Below are 20,679 nucleotides of genomic sequence, written 5' to 3'. Positions count from 1 at the left end.
TAAAATCCGTTAATATGAACTGTGTTTTTCGTTTGAAATGTAAACAAAAAAGAAAGGGATTTTACTGCTTTCTATAAAATAACTTTTAGAGAAAGCAGTAAAACATTACATAAAGCAGTGGCTTCGAAGATTAATTCAAGGTCATTTCCACCATAAAATGCGTTAACAAGTTTGAAATGTTCTGAAATATTTTAGAAAATAGGGAAAGTGGAAATCAATGAAAAGTTCGTAAAATAGAAAATTCACTTCGCTATTTGGAAGTTATTTTGTGACGAAATTTCCAAAATGGAAGTTCGTTAAATAGAAGTCTATATATATATATATATATATATATATATCCAATAGAATAAAAAAAAGGAAGTTTATGTTATAATTTATCAATTTTCGAATGGAACACGATATTTTAATTACCAAGACAGGTTAATAATTCTTAAACAACTCCCATTTGTGTTGTTTAAATTAAAACGGAGTTGATAATGGCTTAACCTCATGATAATGACTTAATCGTATTGTCTTTAAACATAAATTGGCGGGTCAGTGCAAATAGTAAATAATTTCAATGTAAAAATATGAGCATGAGTGAACATTGTTGCTCTAGACATTTCCCAACTCTGAATTATCGCCATTTCGTTCTAAACCAAGATAAGTCCTAAACTAAAGCTTCCAATTTGTTGCAAACTGCTTTCGATTATATGTCTAATAGAAAATAACCGTTTAGATAAATGTTTACCATAATACAATAGCAACTTAATGGAGTGTGCAAAATTATTCATGCGGGGCGTGAAAGTAATTCTAAAAGAGCTTGAATGTTAAAATTAATGATCTTTCAAAATTAAAAGGGATGCTGCTTATTCTCTAACAATGGAATCTCTAAAAGTGAAGTGGAGACGAAATTTTCATAATGAAGACGTCGTAATTAATGATTCGTATTACAATTTTCATGGACATTTCATTAATACCATGCTTATCTTCAGTCATTTATAATTAATGTTTGGAATAGCTGATAAAGGGAAATAATACTGATATTTTATTATAATTCATTATTTGATGTTTTGATAAACATCTAAATAACTCAAGTGAAATATTTACTACGTTAAAAAAGATGTTTTTTTACCAAAGCAAAGCTGTAGAATTTCTAAAATGCCGTATATTGCTCTTTTAAAATAAAATGCGGAGACAAGGTTGCAGAATCGCTTCATGATTTGCCTGCTGTTAAAAGGATCAATCGCAGACTAATAACTAATAAAACTTAGAGAACGTATAATATATATATATATATATATATATATATATATATATATATATATATATATATATATATATATATATATATATATATATATATATATATATATATATATATATATTCCTGCAGATTTTCTTAACTTTACTTTAATTGTCTTAATTTATGCTATAAGTATTTGAAATCAAGCATAGGCATTTATTTAGTTCTTTATTGCAGAAATAGGAATAAAATTTCATAAATGCATATAAAAAAAATTTTCGCCATAGCAAAGTTCCTATTTACTCAAAAAATAAAAATATTGAGAAAAAATATCAACATTACTTTTTATTTTTTAATTATTCAATAAATTATTAAGAATGTGCATTAGAATTTCTTTCCATTTTGTATAAGTTAATTTTTTATTTTTCTTCTCTAGCTTTAGTGAAACAAAAACTTCCAGCTTAATGATATTCGCTGAAATTTTGAGGATAAATAAGTTAATTAGATATGGATAAATGAGAAATTAAGTGAAATTTTAAGTATAACTAGATTATGGTGATGATGATGGTCAGATATATTTCAATGGACTAGATTCTTGAAAGTGTTGATACGTTTTCGGCTATACCGTATGCATAACCTGATATTTTTTTAAAACTATTTTATTAAGCTTTTTTTAATTAAAAATGTATAATGTATTAATTTTACTATTTTAGAATTCTTCATTGCAAGCACTGACAAATAGCTTGCAAAAATAAGGAGAGAAATTAACAATAACCATACTTTATAAATACTATATTGCAGAAAAAGGAATTAAAATTTATAAATTTAAAAATAAAAATAATTTTGAACTGTAACGGAATTCCTATTTAAGCTAGGAATAATAAATATAAGCGTTAATGTGTATTTAAATATTTAACGCATAGTGAAACAAAAAAAAAGATAACATAAACTGCATTAGTAAATATTTATTTAAAAAGAAAATCCTTCAACTCTAGTAATAAATAAATAAATTAAAGAAGCAACATTAAATTACATTATTTGAATTTTTGATCATTAGCACATAGATTGTAACGATGATGGACTGATATTTTTAAATGGACTAGATTTATGAAAATACTGATTTGTTTTAATGCAATAACGAATTATAAAATCATTCATCCTATATCAAAATGTATAAAATTTCTATCCAATCTGCGACTTATTTTAATTATGTAGATAGGTTGTAATGAAGCATTATTTTAATTTAAAAGTAAATGGAATAATTAAAAGTAAATTAACTTTAACACCACTGATTTCAGCCGAAAAGAAATGTTGATTGGCTGTAAAGAGTTTATCATTCATAATCATTTCTTCAGATATTTTAACGATAAATAACAACGTTTGAAGTTTTAAAATCTTTCTTTCATTTTGCACACACTCTCAGAACCGTAAATTTAATTCACAAAATTTTTACTGATAATTTACAAAGGATGTTCATACGATATATGTGATATCAAAACTAAAAGAGCATTGAAATAGCCTTAGCGGATGGAGACGGCACGTTTCCCTTCGGCACATTTGACGTCATAACCAATCAGGGGTCATTTTTGATTGCATCACTTACGGAGGCCTTTTGGGGCAATTTAAATGTTTAATAACTAAATAAATTAACATTTGCCGCAAAAACAATCAGATTTTTGGTTTCAGGGGAGAATTTCCAATAAGTTAGGTATGAAAATAAAAAAATTTATGATGTGCTGTAATTGTCCATTGGGACCATATTTTCCAGATTACGGTTACCCGCTATATTTTGATGGTCATATATCTTAATCCGATGGAGAAAAAGGTAAATTTTGTGTCTGATTTCGTAACTTAAAATATTACCTGACTTAATTAATTAGCATATTTGACATCAGCCCCTCGAAGTATTAAAACTTGAGAGCTAGTATGTGAAAGTGAGTACGTAAGCATTCGAACAAAAGTTAGTCGAGGTGATTCGTTTAATTAATTAAATTTTTTGCGCACTGTAACATAACACACAATAGCATAGCCGGAAAAGTATTGCATAGTTGCATTGCTCCATACATAATTGCAACGCATGCAAACATTTTTCTTGTTAAAAATTTACTCTGAAAGTAGATATCTTTCATTTGAAATAAAAAAAAAATTTTTTTTTCATCACTTAAACATTTAAGTAGTTTTTCATAATTCTGAAAAACAGAATAGATAAATCCCACAAAACTAATTGCACCCTACCACTTACATAAAACTTATCAATGTAAATTACATTATATTAATCTTTACAGTTATTAATGGCTTTAGTACTAATTTAATTAACGGTATTTATTAATACAGCAAGACTTACTCCAAGATTATAAAGAATTAAAAAAAAAGTTTAAAAAATCCAATCAACTATGAAAAATCCCAAAACAACCGGGTTTTTTTTATAGACAGGCTACATAGCCAGTCAAATGAACCATCTCCAAAACCAGCATTCGCTTGTGGCTTCAGATGCGACGGACACCTGGACAATTCTTATGGTCATCTATCAAAAATGTGGAATTTTTCCCCAGACTCATGCAGGCTGCTCTCAATGCAAAAGATGGGGATAGGGGGCAGAAGTAATATTAATAAATGCTTCTGGACTGTCCCTCTCATTGACTGTCATAACACTTTTGACCAGATACCATGGGTACTAAATAGGACTGGGCTATAAATCGATGTATCGAGACATATCGATTTAACGCATATATCGGCAAGACGATACAGCGACTTTCATTCAAGGCGATGCATCAGAAATCTGATTTAAGCAGTCGAGTAAAGACAACGAGCACAAAACGATATAGCGATATAAGACACGCAAGGATATAAGAAAACGATATAGCGATATAAGACTCTTCTCTTACGTTCCGATGTCGACTCGCGCTGTGGAAGACGATGTTCGTTTCGTTATGTTGAAATGGCCTTGATTGGTGAGCTGTAGAATCAGAATCAGAGTTTTGAGAACACATATCGTTATATCGCATGTTCCTTTTCGCACCTCTTAGCTTTTTTTTTCTTTGTCGCGACTTTTCTTGTAGATTATTTTCAGTGGGACTAACTTGTGATCGCCGATGTTACCTTGTTCTGAAGGCAATCTATTATTGAAAAGAATATATAAAGAAGAGTTTCTTCATTAATTAGATAAGTTTTTTTAAAAAAAAAAAACTTCTTTTTATTTTTAAATGTGAAAATTATCGGCAATCTAATTTAGGCGCCCATAAAGAATTGAATTTGTTAGGTTATTTTTTTACTTTCTTTTAATTTCTTAAAAACTTTTTGGTTGAAACTTCTATTATTTTAATGAGTTTTTATTACTGATTTTAAATTTATAAATCTTGTTATTTTTATTTTTAGAAATAAAGTTAAAACAAAATTTATTTTTGTCATTTGGATTTGGACATAAGTCAAAAAAATTTGAAAGGTTTGCGAATTTTATTCATTTTTTAAAATCATTTAGCACTTCGTTTTATTAGAGAGTATAATAATTTTTTTTTAAAAATATTCTTTTCATATAATTTGTTAATTAGCAAAATTTATTATCGAATATCACAATTTTTTTATTTTTAAGAAATTTAATCTTATTTTGTTTTTCGTTCATAATTCGGTCATTATTTAATTTAATTTAATTATTTATCTGAAATGATAAGGTCCCGCAGTGGACTGATCGTTAAGACACGGTTCCCTGCAGATCACCGAAGTCAAGCATCACTGGCTGCGGTCAGTGTGCGGGTGAGTGACCACTTGGATCAGTCTGTGTAGGGACCGAGAGTGTGCGGTATTGGTCCTTGTTAAACTGTTCTACCGTAAAGTGCTCGATTTCGCATGCAGGTCGTCGGGCTACCGAAGCGGGGGTGCCATCCCCTCTGCAGAGGATCAAAATTGTGATGGCATGTCTTCGGATCATCCTCGGGGATGTTTCCCAGACCGTCGCCAATAGCCCATTGTAAAGTTCTAGTGTGACGTAAATAAACTATAATAGAACTATAATAACTGAAATGATAATAATAAAAAATAGCGTTTTAAAAGCGTTTTTTTTTCTAAAATTTATTTAGCACTTTGTTTTAAACATACAAATAATTTTCAACGTTTCATTTAGAAATTGAACATTACGATCGAACTTAATATTTATGCATAATAGTACAAGAAAATATTAACTTGTAGAAAACGCTTTAAAAAAAGTTTTTAATACTTTGTTTTACTCGTATTACGAATTTCTAAACAAACATTTCAATAAATATTTTAAGTAAGATTTGTACATTGTAGTCAATTTATTTAATATCTTTTTTAAGCAAAACATATATATCTTCAAATTTATAAATTGATTTAAATCAATCTGAGTATGAAGTTTTGATAGAAATCTGACTTTCTGTGCCTTACAAGTAAATGAAATTCAAAAATACTATATCGCGATACATCGCTATATCGCGATGCAAAACTGACGATGCATCACGATATATAATTTCTAATATCGCCCAGTCCTAGTACTAAATAATCGATACTAAAAAACCAAAATTACGGACAACACATTTTAATGACGAACAAGAACATACACAAACACTACAACCACACTACTTTTTAGAACATTTAAAAGCGAACTGAGGAAAAAGAACAGCCGTCCTCCCCGACAGCGACATCTCTGCCCCCCAATGGAATTGGAATACTATGAGAGCTTAACTTATCTCTAACCATATTTTTATCTTAACTCATATTCTACTTTAACTTTTATTCATTTATTCAACTCATTGAATTTAATGTTGTTGCTGTCTTATGCCATTGTCAATAATGACAAGCCTATTTTAAGGTGAGAGGGTGTGCTTCTTCTTGTTTTCCAGTGGTGCCACCTATGTCCAAGAATTTGACTTCTGCCACACACATACCTCACAGTCCGTTTTGCATTGAATATACATCCCCACACCGTCTGTAAATCCGCATATCGTATTTTTAACCTGAATCAAAGTACCATCATTCTCCGATCCAATTCCCCCAGAGATATTGATTTGTTATGTGAACTAGGAGAACTTAGTGACTTGAGATGTTTTTTATAACCCTCTTTAACAGCCGTCCCACATTTTTGAGTTTACGACTGCTAATGCTCAACTCCGTAGCCTTTTGAACCCAATCCAGATGACAAGAGAACTGCCGGAGCAAGTACTGAGGGAAATTTGCATTCGTGGAGGACTTTTTTATGAAACTAACCCGTATTTGGGTTACATGGAGGGGAATACCACGGAAAACCTTCCATGGCTATTTATTATCTATCGCGCAGATAATATTATTATTATATTATAAGTACATAATATTATTATAATTGGGATCATCTTACCATTGAAATTTTTTGGATCGCATTCGTAATATCGCTTCCAATCTTGGCCGTAAGAAATGTAATTTAAATACCAGCAAGCAGACAAAATGATCTGGTATCCTTTTTTAGCGACGGGAACTATGTAGTTTTCCCATCTGTCCATGCTGTAATCAAGATAAGTATCTTTCCAAACTTCGACAATGGAATCTGGTTCAGCCTGCAAGCGGAAGACACACATGAAATTTAACAAACAACTTTAGAAAATTGAGTTCCATAGAAATCGATTTCAAATGCTGTTATTTTTATTACAATTGTAAAGAGGCATAAATTTTTGTCACAAAGACGATCTTAAAATTATTCATTCGAAAAGGCTGTAAAGGCACAACACTAACACGTAACAATATAAGCAGAGACGGAACATTGTACTTTCTAACCGTCGTTGAACAGCCGACCCAATTTTTGGCTTTAGGACTTCTAATGTTCAACTACGTAGCCTTGTAATTTTGAACCCAATTCAGAAGACGAGGGTCCCGCAGTGGACTGATCGTGAAGACACTGTTCCCAGCAGATCACCGAAGTCAAGCATCACTGGCTGCGGTCAGTGTGCGGGTGGGTGACCACTTGGTTCAGTCTGCGTAGGGACCGAGGGTGTGCGGTATTGGTCCTCGTTAAACTGTGCTACCGTAAAGTGCTAGACTTCGCGCGCAGGTCGTCGGGCTACCGAAGCGGGGGTGCCATCCCCTCCGCAGAGGATCAAAATTGTGATGGCATGTCTTCGGATCATCCTCCGGGATGTTTCCCAGACCGTCGCCAATAGCCCATTGTGCAGCTCTAGTGCGACGTAAATTAACAACAACAACAACCAGAAGACGAGGAAACTCCTGGATCAAGTATTGGGAGAAATTTGCCTTCTTGGAGGACTTTTTGATGGAACTAACCCGCATTTGCGTTACATACAGAAAAAGACCACGAGAACCTCCCACGGTTAGCGTGACAGCAAAGGGAGTCTAACGCATGATCCGCCTACCACTGAGGATATTTTTGATCAGCACTGTGGTCGGTGCAAGCCGGGTGAAGAATTCGTATCGATCAGCCATCGCTGGGATTCGAACCCGATTTGCCTTATTAGAATGCGAGCACTCTATCCCCTGAGCGACCACGGCTGAGTGACTTGAGACTTAGCGTGCACCAGTTACCATTTTGTACTCGGGGATGGAACTAACGACCTCTTGGAGACGGGCACAACGCCCTACCATCCATCTTTAATTTAATTAAAAGAAAAATTATTATTTGTGATTTAACCTGAACTAAACGTAAATATTTGTCTTCAGCCTTTATGTTTTTGTTGTCTTTTCTTTCTTCTCCTTTTGTCTTTTCTTATTTGTCATTCATTTACAAATTATCCACTAACTTTACTGTAATTGAACTATAATTGAGTTAGGAAATAATCTGTAATTACTGAGATAATCTCATTGGCCAGGTACTCGTTTTAATCATTTTCTAGTTTCCACAGTTTTCCACCAATAGAATTAATTCTTTAATGGTAAAGTGGTATCTTAAATGAAGAAAACCGTTCGAGTTTTAGGGTAAATTTGTTACTATATTATTAATTTTATGGCCCGGGAGCTAAAAGCCATTTTAATAACAGAAAAATTTATTTTTAGTGTTATAAATATAGAAATATTAACCTGCAGAAACATTACTGTTTTTTTAAAAAAAAAAACTATTCTATGTCTAACAATCATTGTGCTTGTTTGTTTGTAGGTCTTTGAATTGGCGGCCCCGTACTGTTACAGAGAAGATTTTACTGTGCTTGTTATTAACTGTATCTACTTTATGTGCTATTTTAACAACATTTCTATTCCGACAGAATAATCCTCCCCTTCTGCGAGGTAGGCGAAACGGTAAGAGGTGAATCATTCATTTCACTTCATTTCTTTTTTTAATTCATGTTTTAATTACTTTACTTTTAATACTAAATCGTTGACACTGCAACAAAAGTTAAAAGTGACAGAAACTTTTCTTTTTAACTTCGATGCGCAATGACACCTATTTTGAAGTGATACTTCTTATGCGACTTCCAACAAGGTTGCGTTAAACGTTTAACGCTACATTTTTATTGGCCGGGAAACCACGTGGCAGGACCCAGTTTTCCCCCATTCATTTCCATATTGTTTCGGGTTCTCACTAGCATAAAAATGATAAAAGTCATAAAAGTATGGTTTTTCCATAAATATTTTTTTAGTTTGTTTTGATACACATATAATTTAATAGGGTAGTATTTTTTATTTTCAAATTTAGTGGATAACAATTGTAAAAAATGAGTGAAAACAATCCCACGGACAATGCGACGGATTTAAGGTTATGTCAAGGTACGTCTCTTGTGAATATCAATTGGTTGTTATGTTTTCTCTTTTGAGATTACATTATGACGCATTCACATACATTATTAATACAAATGCATTTTCCCGGGCGAGACGATAAGGCAACCACAAGCACTTCCACTGGTTCAAGAGGTCCACGAGAGAAAAATGCACAATATTACCGTGATTACAGAGCACGGAAGCGAGTGGAGCAGGAGAAAAGAGTCGTTGAATAAAACTAGTGATCCTTCTACGACTGCTGATGCTTCTACAATTAACGTCGCAGGTTGCGAAGTTTAACTTCTTCCGAGCGGAGGGACTCCACGCGCTATTTTTTTTTTTAAATTATTCCCCCGCTTTTTTTCCTGTTTCCCATATTTTTTAAAATTTATTTTTTTTATAAAATGTTCTACTATAACTTTTGTCAAAGATTATTCTTTTAATAGCGATATTTTGATAAAAAAAAACAGTTTGAAGTTTTAAACAGCCTCTATTAACCGCTTCCCTGATTATCCCGAGTTAACTCGGGTACGTATATATTGCAAATATTTATCATCCCGAGAAAACTCGGGATGATAAATCTACATTTTGTTTTATGACGTTTTTACTCGGTCGGAAGCAAATAACATAATCTACTGTGATTGGAAGTTTGCCAATGTTTGTTTGTGAGTTTTGATGTTGGACTGTGGGACTATAGTTCGTTCACCATGAGTTGGCACTTGGCTCCACCTCCTCGGACGCAGAGTTCATTTCAGCGCGGGAGTAAGAAGAGAAACACCTCCGCTCTTGAAATTGAGACAACCCTTAATGCGTGCCAAACACAAACATTGTTCTTTTTCAGTCACCTACTTCGCTTTATCATCTGCTATTATACCTTTCCTTTCTCTAGCTGGTTAAATATATTTTAAATTTAAATACAGCTGTTTTCCCAGCAAAATGTCTCAAAAAGGACAAACTATTCACTCAAAAGAGAGAAATATCATGAGAAATAGAGCGAAATATCATCAACTTTATGAAATATTTAATGTTAAAAAACTGCAGATAAAGTTTGCGAAATAAATATTTCTGCCATACAATCACCAAATAGCAGCCTTGTTCAGGATTGCTCACAATCTTCTCCCAAAAATAGCGAAATAGTATCGTCGCATAACACGTGATGAAGGCGGAGCCAAGTGCCAACTCCTAGCGAATGAACTATACACACGCGTTTTGTGCGATTGTATATACGATGGTTTTTGAATTTACATAGCAGTAAGAGTAAAAGAAAATGGTGTATTCCTTCACTGACATTTGAAAATTATCACTTTGTGTTGTCCCTTGTTTTAAGAACTATCAGACAAAGACTAATATTTAACTTTTTTCATTTCCCCGAAATAACTCGGGATAATAAGCTAATTTTAAATTAAATGTTTCTTACACATACAAAAAATTCAAATTTCAACTAAAAACTTGTACATTATGTTTTGTTTTAGCTCCTTGTATTTTTTAATAAAATAAAAAAAATATGTTGATTTTTTGCATTTTTTTAAAATAATTGGTAATGGAAGTTGTTAAAAATTTTCTTTTTAACTTCGATGCGCAATGTCACCTATATATATATATTTTAATTATTACCCCATTTCGCATATTTTTGAAATTTTATTTTTTATAAATAGTTCTTCTGGAACTTTTATCAAAGATTATTTTTTTACTAGCCTTATTTTGATAAAAACAGTTCGAAGTGTTAAACAGACTCTATTAAAGTGAAAATATTCACATTTGTTTTAATATTTTAAAAGCCACTTCAATATAATAAAATTTATATGTGTTTTTTCCCCATTCTTTTTAGTATTCGAATGTGTTAATGATAGTGAAAGTTGCCAAAATACTTCCTGTTCCCATGTTTGTCTCACAGAAACTTGTGTTCAGGCTGGTGAGTGAAATTTTAACATTTGGATCTGTTTTTTCAGAGTCCTTAAGATTTTTACATAATCTGTGTATTATACATAAACGTTTTCAGCACGTCATGTATCATTCATGTTACATGAAAACCGATGACATTTCGTTTCCCTTGATGGCCACAAAAAAGTTGAACTTACTTGAGTTATAAGTTGGACAGAAAAGAAAATGTGAATGCAAACAAGTCATAGCAAATTATTCGATATACTGTCGGACTTCTATTTAACGAACTTCCATTTAGAGATTTTCTCTATTTTGTCATTTTTTTCGAACCAAGAACATTTTGGAAATTTCTTCGTAAAATAATTTCCAAATAGCGAAGAGAATTTTCTATTTAACGAACTTTTCGTTGAGATCAACTTTCCCAAAATATTTCGGAACATTTCAAACTTGTTAACGCATTTTATGAAGGAAATGACTTTGAATTGATTTTCTAAGCCACTTAACTTTTAGAGAACGCAATTAAATCCCTTTTTGTTCACATTTCAAACGAAGAACTTAGACAAAAGTTATGTTATCAATGGCAACTAAACTCAGCAATGCAAGTGGTAATGTGTGATTACAATTACTTTTATAATAAATGCAGCTGCAATAACAAATAATAATAAATGCAGCGGACATTTACCACATCGACTATGTGATTGCTGACATTCACCGTTGAAAGTCGACGTTCTCTTGATTTCGGTCATTCACGGGACCATATATAAATCAAATTGTAATAGATAAAGATCGAATGAAATGTTTATACAAAGTTTCTCAGCATATAAACGTAATTTTTGAAAACCTCACTTTAAAAAGAGTTCCTATAAACTTACAAAACTAGAAAAAAAAATGCATCAAATGAGCGAAAAAAGTAGTGTCAAGGGGGCGAGAGCACCGAGCAAGTTTGGGGCCCCGGATGTAGCATATAACATTATTTTACCAATAAATCATTATGCAATTGCACGTTTCTGTATATTGTATAACTACAATTTATTTTTAATGATGCTGAATAATTATAATGTATTCAGTATATATATGTTTTATATATAATAACAAATATATAGAAGAAAATATATAATAGCAGATATATAAAAGCAAATACATAATAGCAAATATATAATATTATTTTATTAATAAATCAAAATAGCATTATTTTATTAATAAATCATTATGCAATTACATGTTTCTGTATATTATATAACTATAATTTATTTTTAATGATGATGAATAATTATAATGTATTCAGTAAATATATTATTTATATATAATAACAAGTATATAAAAGAAAATATATAATAGCAAATATATAAAAGCAAATACATAATATTATTTTATTAATAAATCAAAATAGCATTATTTTATTAATAAATCATTATGCAATTACATGTTTCTGTATATTATATAACTATAATTTATTTTTAATGATGCTGAATAATTATAATGTATTCAGTAAATATATTTTTTATACATAATAACAAATATATAATAGCAAATATATAAATGCGAAATTACTTTCTATCATTCGTACACTTAGATTTTAATCGTTTCTTTCTTCTTTTTATTTATTTTTTCCTTTTATTGTTTTGCCTTGCGTTTAAAATTTTTACCAATTTCTCGTTTTTTTTTTTTTTTTTTTTTTTTTTTTTTTTTTTTTTAAAGATAGCAATATTTTTTTAACTAATTTTTTCAGAAAATTTTCGAATTCAGTTTCACGACATTTTTAATAATTATCATTGAAATAGTGTGACTTTAGAGCATTGTGTGAATGAAGCTAGACGTAAGAGAATACTTAAGAGCATGGAAATGATTAGATTATGATTCCACATTATTCTGTTCCAGCTGCAGAGTTGCTGAGGAATATGGATTCGAATGTTTCTCCGTGTGATGACTTCTATCAGTATGCATGCGGTAGATGGTCACAGCATCATGAACTGCCAAGTGACAGATCCTACTACGACACATTCTCACTAATGAAAGATGAACTCAAATCTAAGCTTCGTGGTAAGACAATCATTCATTTTCTTACTTGGAAGACGAATTATAAAGGATAAGCCTGGTTAGTATGGGCGTTGGATCCATGTCCAGGAGGTCGTGAGTTGGATGCCGGCAGGCCGAAAGCTCTCCGTGTAGTAAATGGTGACTAGTGCACGTTAAATCTGTCGGATCACAATGTCCTCCATTTTCCACATAAAAAATTCATACCTCTGAGGGTACTGAATTGGAGATTGATCGTTCTGTGGTTCAGGTCAAAATTACGATCTATGGATAAATGCAAGGATGTATGAATGGGTCAGTCCTATGAACGGACTGTAGTACGTGGCTGAAGTAGTATTCTTTACCATAGATGGGGGCATATATAGCTATATTGAAGCTTCTGACATTATCCTTTTATTTATTTAAACACAAGTTTTCGCTGATATATTATTTTCTTAATGTGGTAAGTTTAAATCCGAACTGAAAAATTGACGTATGCGCGCTTCCATTGGATAACCTCCCCCAAATACTTCTATATTAGTTGGTTTTAAGTACGAGATCTAGATGTAAGATGTTTTGTTTGTCTGCTTGTTAATTGTATACCATTGTTAATATTGTTTTGCCAATAAAATGTTATTAATTAGTGCTGGTATTATCCTGGACCTCTTAAACAGTGACATTTAATGTGGCCTTTATTCAAGATACAAATATTAATAATAATCAAGATACAAATATATAATATTTCAAGATACAAAAGTATCTTGGAATATAAATATTTAATTATATGTTTTTTTTCTATTAAGATTCTGTTACTCACATAATTACTTGTATAATAGATTTATTCCAATAATAATAATTTATAATAAGTAATTTATGAGCTTTGGCTGCATTCGACATAAATTCGGTTCCCGATGATGGCTAGTTGTTTTTTACACTTTGAACTGACCATACAGTGTTAACATTAAATATGCTCAGTAACTAACGGATCATGAATGTGATGTGAGATAACCATGTGAGGTTTTAAAAGTTTTCCTCAGCAAGAAAAAGCGAATTCGGGTCAGTTTCATTTTCTGCTTCAACGTTTGATTCAGCAGCTCCCACAATTTTTTTTTATTTACATGTAATTTTATAATTATATGGAATTTAAAATAAGGAATTTTATTTCGCTATGTGAATCGGTAATTTAATGATCGACTTTAAGGAAAGTAATATTTTTCTTCTTTTTTTTGCAGAATTATTAGAAGATCCTATTAGTGAAGAAGACAATAATGCTACAATAAGTGCAAAACATCTTTATGCATCCTGTATGAATGAAAGTAAGATTTCTCTCACTGTTTCACTTCACACTAAATCATTATATTGCTTAAAATAAGGTAGTGTCGCAAATATCTTCTACAACCTTCCTGCTGAGAACGGCAATATACAATTGAGAATTATTAATAAATAAATAAAACATTTTGCATAAAACGGGGGGATGTAAAAGTGTTTCCTTGTATAAAAGCTTTTTTAACTGAAAGACCGTTCAAATTTACTACAACCTTAATAGGGTGAAAAATAGCATCGTAATTCTCAAGCTAGACTACACATCACTATAGTTTAATTTGAACGGATACATGATTTAATTTGACTCCTTAATACACCTTACTACAAATTTACACCTTACTAAGGTTCAATAAATCTTCATTAAAAATGGTTCAACGTTGAATAAAGCTTTATAGTAATTACATTAAACCATATTTTTCTTGTTTCATTAGTGAAAAAGATAATACGGGTATTTCCAGCCATGTGACTTTGATTCATGAAGTTAGTATGCCACAAATGTTTCAAAGTAAAAAGTTAGACTGAAATATAATATATAGTAATAAAACCACGCCTGGAATCTGGAGCTTCAACATTAGGAGGATACTAGAATATGCGCATGGTTTTCATTCAATTTATGCTCTGTTTGGTGTTAGTTTCGTGCATGGTTAATACACATTTATCATACGTAAATTGTTGATTTCCTAGTTGAACAATGCTAAAGAAAATATTCTGCACTGTTCTGCTGTCACGAGAATTCCTCCAAACATCAGACGCGTGTGCTGACGGTTACTATGGTTACAGACATAAATCACTCCGAAAAGATAGGGGTTAGCGATTTGGATTTGATTTAAGTTGGCAGAGCGTTGTTATTTCTTCAACTATCCCCACTTCAAATGGTTTTACTTTAGTTTTCATAGAATTTCAGTCTTAAGAAGTTCTCGTGGTAGCAGACCAGTAAAAATAATGGCATTGTCATATATTTGTTCCTTTATTATTAGGAGCAATAGAGAGTCTGAAAGAAGAACCTTTGATCGTGCTCTTAGAAGAATTAGGTGGATGGCCAGTCATTAGCTCAAATTGGTCAGAGGAGAATTTCGACTGGGTTTATGAAATAGCCAAATTAAGGCAATACAATAATGACATACTTCTTGCCCAGTGGGTCGGACCGGACGGCAAGAACTCGTCAATAAATATTATACAGGTAAGATTTATTCGCAAAAATTTGTAAAGCCTTTTATACATATACAGACATATGAAACTCATTCTTTTTGAAAATACTAAAGGAAAGCTTCAAATAAAGTATATGAATAGTATCAATTAAACATTTTGGACTAATTAAACATCTGGGTTTTTATTTTAGTAAATCCATAAGCTATTTCGGTCGAACATTTTAACTTTAATTTCACAGAAAAGGGATTCTTCATCTTTAGGGTTAAAATTGAATGGCTTAGGCCCTAACCCTAACCGTTAGGGAAATCTAAGAAAACAACCACATTTCCAAATTGTTTGAGCGAGTGTTTTTTAAATTAAAAAACAAAAAGATTTCTATTTAAAAAACGAGATGTTTCTTAGTACTATGCGGTTGAAATTTTAACCTATCAATATATTGCCCCCGAAATTATGGAACTATGAGGCAATTTTTCGCTTTCTTTTCTCTTTAATAACATTTAGTTGATGAGGTTTATGAAAGCCTATTTCTAAAATAAAGGATACCTTTGTTTTCATATCGTCTGAATGTGGCCGAGCACCATCTCTCTGAACTCTTTCTGTTAATAGCTAAGGTAAGGTTGGCACATATTTTTGACCTTGATAAGAAGAGAACATAGCTGGTACGTCCTTCTCCTATCTTGCACTGTGCTGCAACTAACAAGACACGAAAGGTTTAATATTCACCTTGCTGCGTATTGCGTATAAACGTTAGTTACTAAATCAACTGCCAGGGCAGAACTCACGATCTCCATCCCACCATTAATAGTGTCAGCAACGCACTTACCAACTGTGCTACCTGATTAATCACATTTGTTTGACTTGATTTGATATGAGGTGATTCAAACTCCTTGTCCACTCTTTCATCTGAGCTGAGCCAACACCTCCTAGAAGAAAGAAGGCCTCAGTCATCACATCCTACATCAGAAAGCCTCCACGGTATTTGATACGTTCTATTCACATGAACCCAAGTTTTATTTTAAAAGTAATTGAGAGAAAATTATCATAAATATTTGAAAATTGAATCTGTAGTGGATGACAAGTGAATAAGACAAACCAATCATATTCATTAATTAAACAAAAATTTAGACATATATTTGCTACCACTTTCTTATTTTTACTAGATTTTTTATTAAATGGCTCTTATAAATTGGTTTGGGCTTATAGTGGTCTGATCAGACTACCTATTAAAAACCATGTGGAGGCTTTCAGTTGTAGGAGGTGTTGCCTCAGCACGGACCAGTTTAGTAGTCCGACTTAACGAACATAAACTGCGCAGTGGTAGTTAAATAATAAGAAAAATGTCCCCACGTTCAGACTACTATGCGCAGTGGTGGTTAATACGAAATATGTCATTACGTTTGGACTACTAAAGGTTCAAATTTGTTATTTATGGTAACCCGTGCTGAGGCCTTCTCTTTTCTTGGAGGTATTTAAGCCCTAGGGTGACTGAGACTAATTGGCATATAAACGCGGAAGAGTTGAGACAGTTGATGACTGGAGTAGGTTTCAGTTATAACTAATTGAATAGTGAGTTTAATAACAAATAGTAGTAAAATTCAAGTTAAAGATCTATTTTATGAAAAACTGTATTAAAAATCTGTTGCTTAATATAAAAATTAAAGAATCTAACTTGATCAGACATTAAAGTTTTTTTTAATAAATATTTTAAATGGTGGATACTTTAATTTGAAATCTCAGTTTGAGTATTGTTTTGTTCATTATCAGGTTGATCAAGCAGACATGGGTCTGCCCAGCAGAGAGTACTATGTACAGGGTACGCAGCAGTTGGACGCCTATTACCGATTCATGGTGGACATTGCCCAGTTGTTAGGAGCACCCCTTGAACAGGCCGAGACAGACATGAGGGATGCTTTGGAACTTGAAATGCAGCTCGCAAATGTATGTAAAGTATTTACAATGTAAATACATGATTTTCGCTATCAAAATTATAAAATAGTAATTTTACCTTTCTTGTTACTATAATCCGAAAAATAACTTTGAGAAATGCTTTTAAAATTTTTTTACAACTATTTTGATAACTTTTTGGTAACTAGTAAAGAGATAAATGTCCTTTTTTTTCTAATTTTTTAACAAGGGGCTTCAGAGCTTTAACATTAAGGGTTGTCTCAATTTCAAGCACGGAGATGTTTCTCCTCTTACTTCCTCGCTGAAATGAACTCTGCGTCCGAGGAGGTGGAGCCAAGTGCCAACTCCTGGTGAACGAACTATAGAAGCACTGCAGATACACTTTTAAAATTCACAAATTTCATTTATACAACCATCAATAATAATAATAATAAAACTCTTGCAATTTGTTTTAATTATTTCTAAAGCATTCAATAACGTAAATGATACAATTTAAATTAAAAAAATATATCATGCTAAAATAAGAGGTAATAGTTTATATTTAAGTCATTCTTATCTATTAGACAACAAAGTATTAAAATTATGTATGATTTTAGTAATTTCATTTCAATTACGAAGGGTGTTCCTCAAGTTTCCATTGTAGGACATTTATTTTTTTAAATTTTTATTTTATCAGCGATTTTTGCAAGTTAAAATGATTCTATCCTGCTATAATTATGTTCTGTTAAAATTCCTTTCCGTCATAAATTGAACTATATTTAATTAAAAAAGGGGATTGTTTTCATCAAATAATATAGATTCAAATTTAAACGAGACCAAATACATGTATTACTGCTTAACGAATACGAATTTTAATTTCGAACCTAAATTTAATTCGCTCCAGTGCAATGCATTTTTAAACTGTTCTTGTTATTCTTTACAATATGAAAAATACAATTAAATACCCTGGTTTGTATATTAACTGCAATTTATAATGGACACACGTCAATGAAAATTCTGAAAAACCCAGTTTTGTACTTTTTAAGTTTCATTACCTTAAGAGGAAAATTTCTAATGATTCTTTTCTCTATTCTTTATTATGCTTGGTTTTATTTTGTTGTTAACTATGTTATTTTTAGTTTGAGTATATATATATATAATATAATATTTTGTAAATTTGTACTCAGCAATCTCTATACAGAATATAAACGTCTAAAGACTTTAAATTACTCTAGAAATACTATCACACTTAATTACAAATCCTAATCCTGAAATTTTCTACCAATCCGCTACAATACCTTTTTCCTAATTATTTTGTATCTTTTTCCCTATTATCTTTTCCGCTTTGTAAATTAAAAGGAAAAGAAAAAGAAGACGTCCTACTACAATTTTTGAGCTTCCAACTATACGCAAAGAAATTTACCGAAAACATTTTTTTTATTTAGCTCCGAAATTATACAATAATTTACCATTGAAATATTGCAGCCAATAAACAGTTATCTTAGGTAAGTTTTGTTTATGTTTTTATTAAAAATTGACGATATTGATTTTTATTTCCATATTTGGAAGTAAAATTGCGAAAAAACGATTTGATAAAAAGTGAAAGATACTTTCTTCAATTTCAGTATGACCTGAATTTGAATTTTTTAGTATCATATTTTGATTTTAATATTTATAATATATTTCATAATTTTTTTAAAATTAATTTTAATGTTATTTATTGTATCAAATTTTTTTAATTAAAAGTAAATTATAATCTTTATATATATGCATTTTTTAACACTTCAAAAATTTTAGTTTTTTCTCCGATTTGTAACTTAAATGTAACTTGTAAGTTCATTGAATTTTGAATTTGATGTATAAGTTATTTGTTTATGTATCGTTTATACTTCTGCTCGAAAATGTTAATTTCAAATAAATATAAGTTTCCACTAGTACTGATTTTGTAACCTTTTAATGACCAAGGCAATTTCAATTTTTTGTTGAAAATTAATTTAAATAAAATTTGTTTATTTATTGCATAGGCATTCTATAGAACACTAATAAAATACCTAGTCCTTCTATATGATAACTAGGCAAAGTATATTCATATTTCATAATTTGTTTAAAAAAAATATCAGTTATTTAGTAAAATGTTGGCAATTCATGCATTAACAATATCATATATATGAATAATATTTAAATTATTTTATTTAAATTACTTCATTTAAATTACAACCAAATTACGGGAATATGTTTTAAAGTGTTATTTTGCTGCAGATTTCTGTTTTTATAAAAATACATAAAGAAAGTTTCAAAATGAGGAAAGATTCATTTTCATCTTAGGAAATTGATTATAATGTATTTCAATCTGTCTCCGTCAAAGTTAATTGTAAATAAAGTTTAAGCCGAAACATTTCGTTTCGTTTTCGAATTTTTAAAAATTATTTATGCATTCACCATTCTAATTTTTGTAGTTTGTTTCGTCCTTTGAATATTTTATGGCATATTTCTACGTTTCTCACATTCTAAACGAATTAAATGAATTGAAAAAAGTAACATTGATAACCTTGAAGGTGAAATCATCAGAACAAATCGACCCAGATTTTTAAATGGAATATTTTCTTTCGAATCTGGAGAGAAGAAAATGAAGACATTTTCTCAATTTTCTTTTTGTCTAACCTTATTCTCCTTTGTTATTGGTGCATATTTCAGCTTTTCAACTAAAACCAGCTATTATTTAAGTTAGTAAATAGCGAAAAAAGAATTTTTTAATGAAGTTTGTAAGCTAAGGGGAAAAAATTATTAGTTTAAAATATTCAACACAGAACTGTTCTTTATTCAATTCAGAAGACATGTCAGATAGAAGCTTTAAATTAACTATTTTATATTTTATTTCAGTATTTAAGAGAAACGGTTACCAAATGGTGTTCCGTGGAACTCTAAGGGTCCATGGGGGAGGCTCTATAAGTTATTACTTTTAATAAAAAGTTATGAAACTTCTGATTACATTTAAATCCAACCTATAATTGTTAATATATTTAATCTTTTGGTTGCTAGATGTAGAACAAGGATTTTTTACAAACTTTTATTGTTGAACATAAAATCAATTTTAAAATTAATAATGATAAAACTATGAAAAATCTTTATTCCACTAATTGAATATTTCAAAAATAGTCCTTTGTAGGTTATAACGTTCAAAATCACCTTAACTTTATTTTTAATGTGGGGGTTCCGCCGAAAGAAAGCTGACAATTTCGGGTTCCGCAATTTAAAAAAATGGGAACTGCTATTTTAGAGATAGAAGCTTTGATATTTATTATAACCTGTGATGCCTTTTCGTTTCTTTAACTTATTGCTTTTATTTTAAATTCTTAAAGTGATGCATTATGATTTTAATGCATGATGCGTCACTTTATAATTATTTGTTCATGAAACCGTTACTGTAGCGAAATATTTAGTAATTATATTTTTATTTTTAATTATAAGCCTTTATGAATGATTTGAATGAAAGATAATATCTATTTATGTATTTAACT

The 20,679-nt window shown here is 30.7% G+C and overlaps 1 protein-coding gene across 2 annotated transcripts in view; it reads left to right on the top strand.

The window, feature by feature from the left end:
- The window catches only part of LOC107442754 (neprilysin-1), a 99,498-nt gene that overhangs the window by 33,248 nt on the left and 45,571 nt on the right, over window positions 1-20,679 (top strand). For both annotated transcript variants that reach the window (XM_087157909.1, XM_087157910.1), the window contains exons 3-8: window positions 8,313-8,452; window positions 10,740-10,823; window positions 12,671-12,832; window positions 14,038-14,121; window positions 15,106-15,308; window positions 17,042-17,215. In XM_087157909.1, coding sequence (XP_087014035.1) covers window positions 8,313-8,452; window positions 10,740-10,823; window positions 12,671-12,832; window positions 14,038-14,121; window positions 15,106-15,308; window positions 17,042-17,215 — 847 coding nt within the window. The remainder of the gene's footprint in view (window positions 1-8,312; window positions 8,453-10,739; window positions 10,824-12,670; window positions 12,833-14,037; window positions 14,122-15,105; window positions 15,309-17,041; window positions 17,216-20,679) is intronic.

Source organism: Parasteatoda tepidariorum, chromosome 2, assembly GCF_982258835.1.
Source record: "Parasteatoda tepidariorum strain Cologne lab strain chromosome 2, Ptep-v5.0, whole genome shotgun sequence".
NCBI lineage: Eukaryota > Metazoa > Arthropoda > Arachnida > Araneae > Theridiidae > Parasteatoda > Parasteatoda tepidariorum.
The sequence above is the reverse complement of the archived record's forward strand: the minus strand, read 5'-3'. Positions and strand labels throughout refer to the sequence as shown.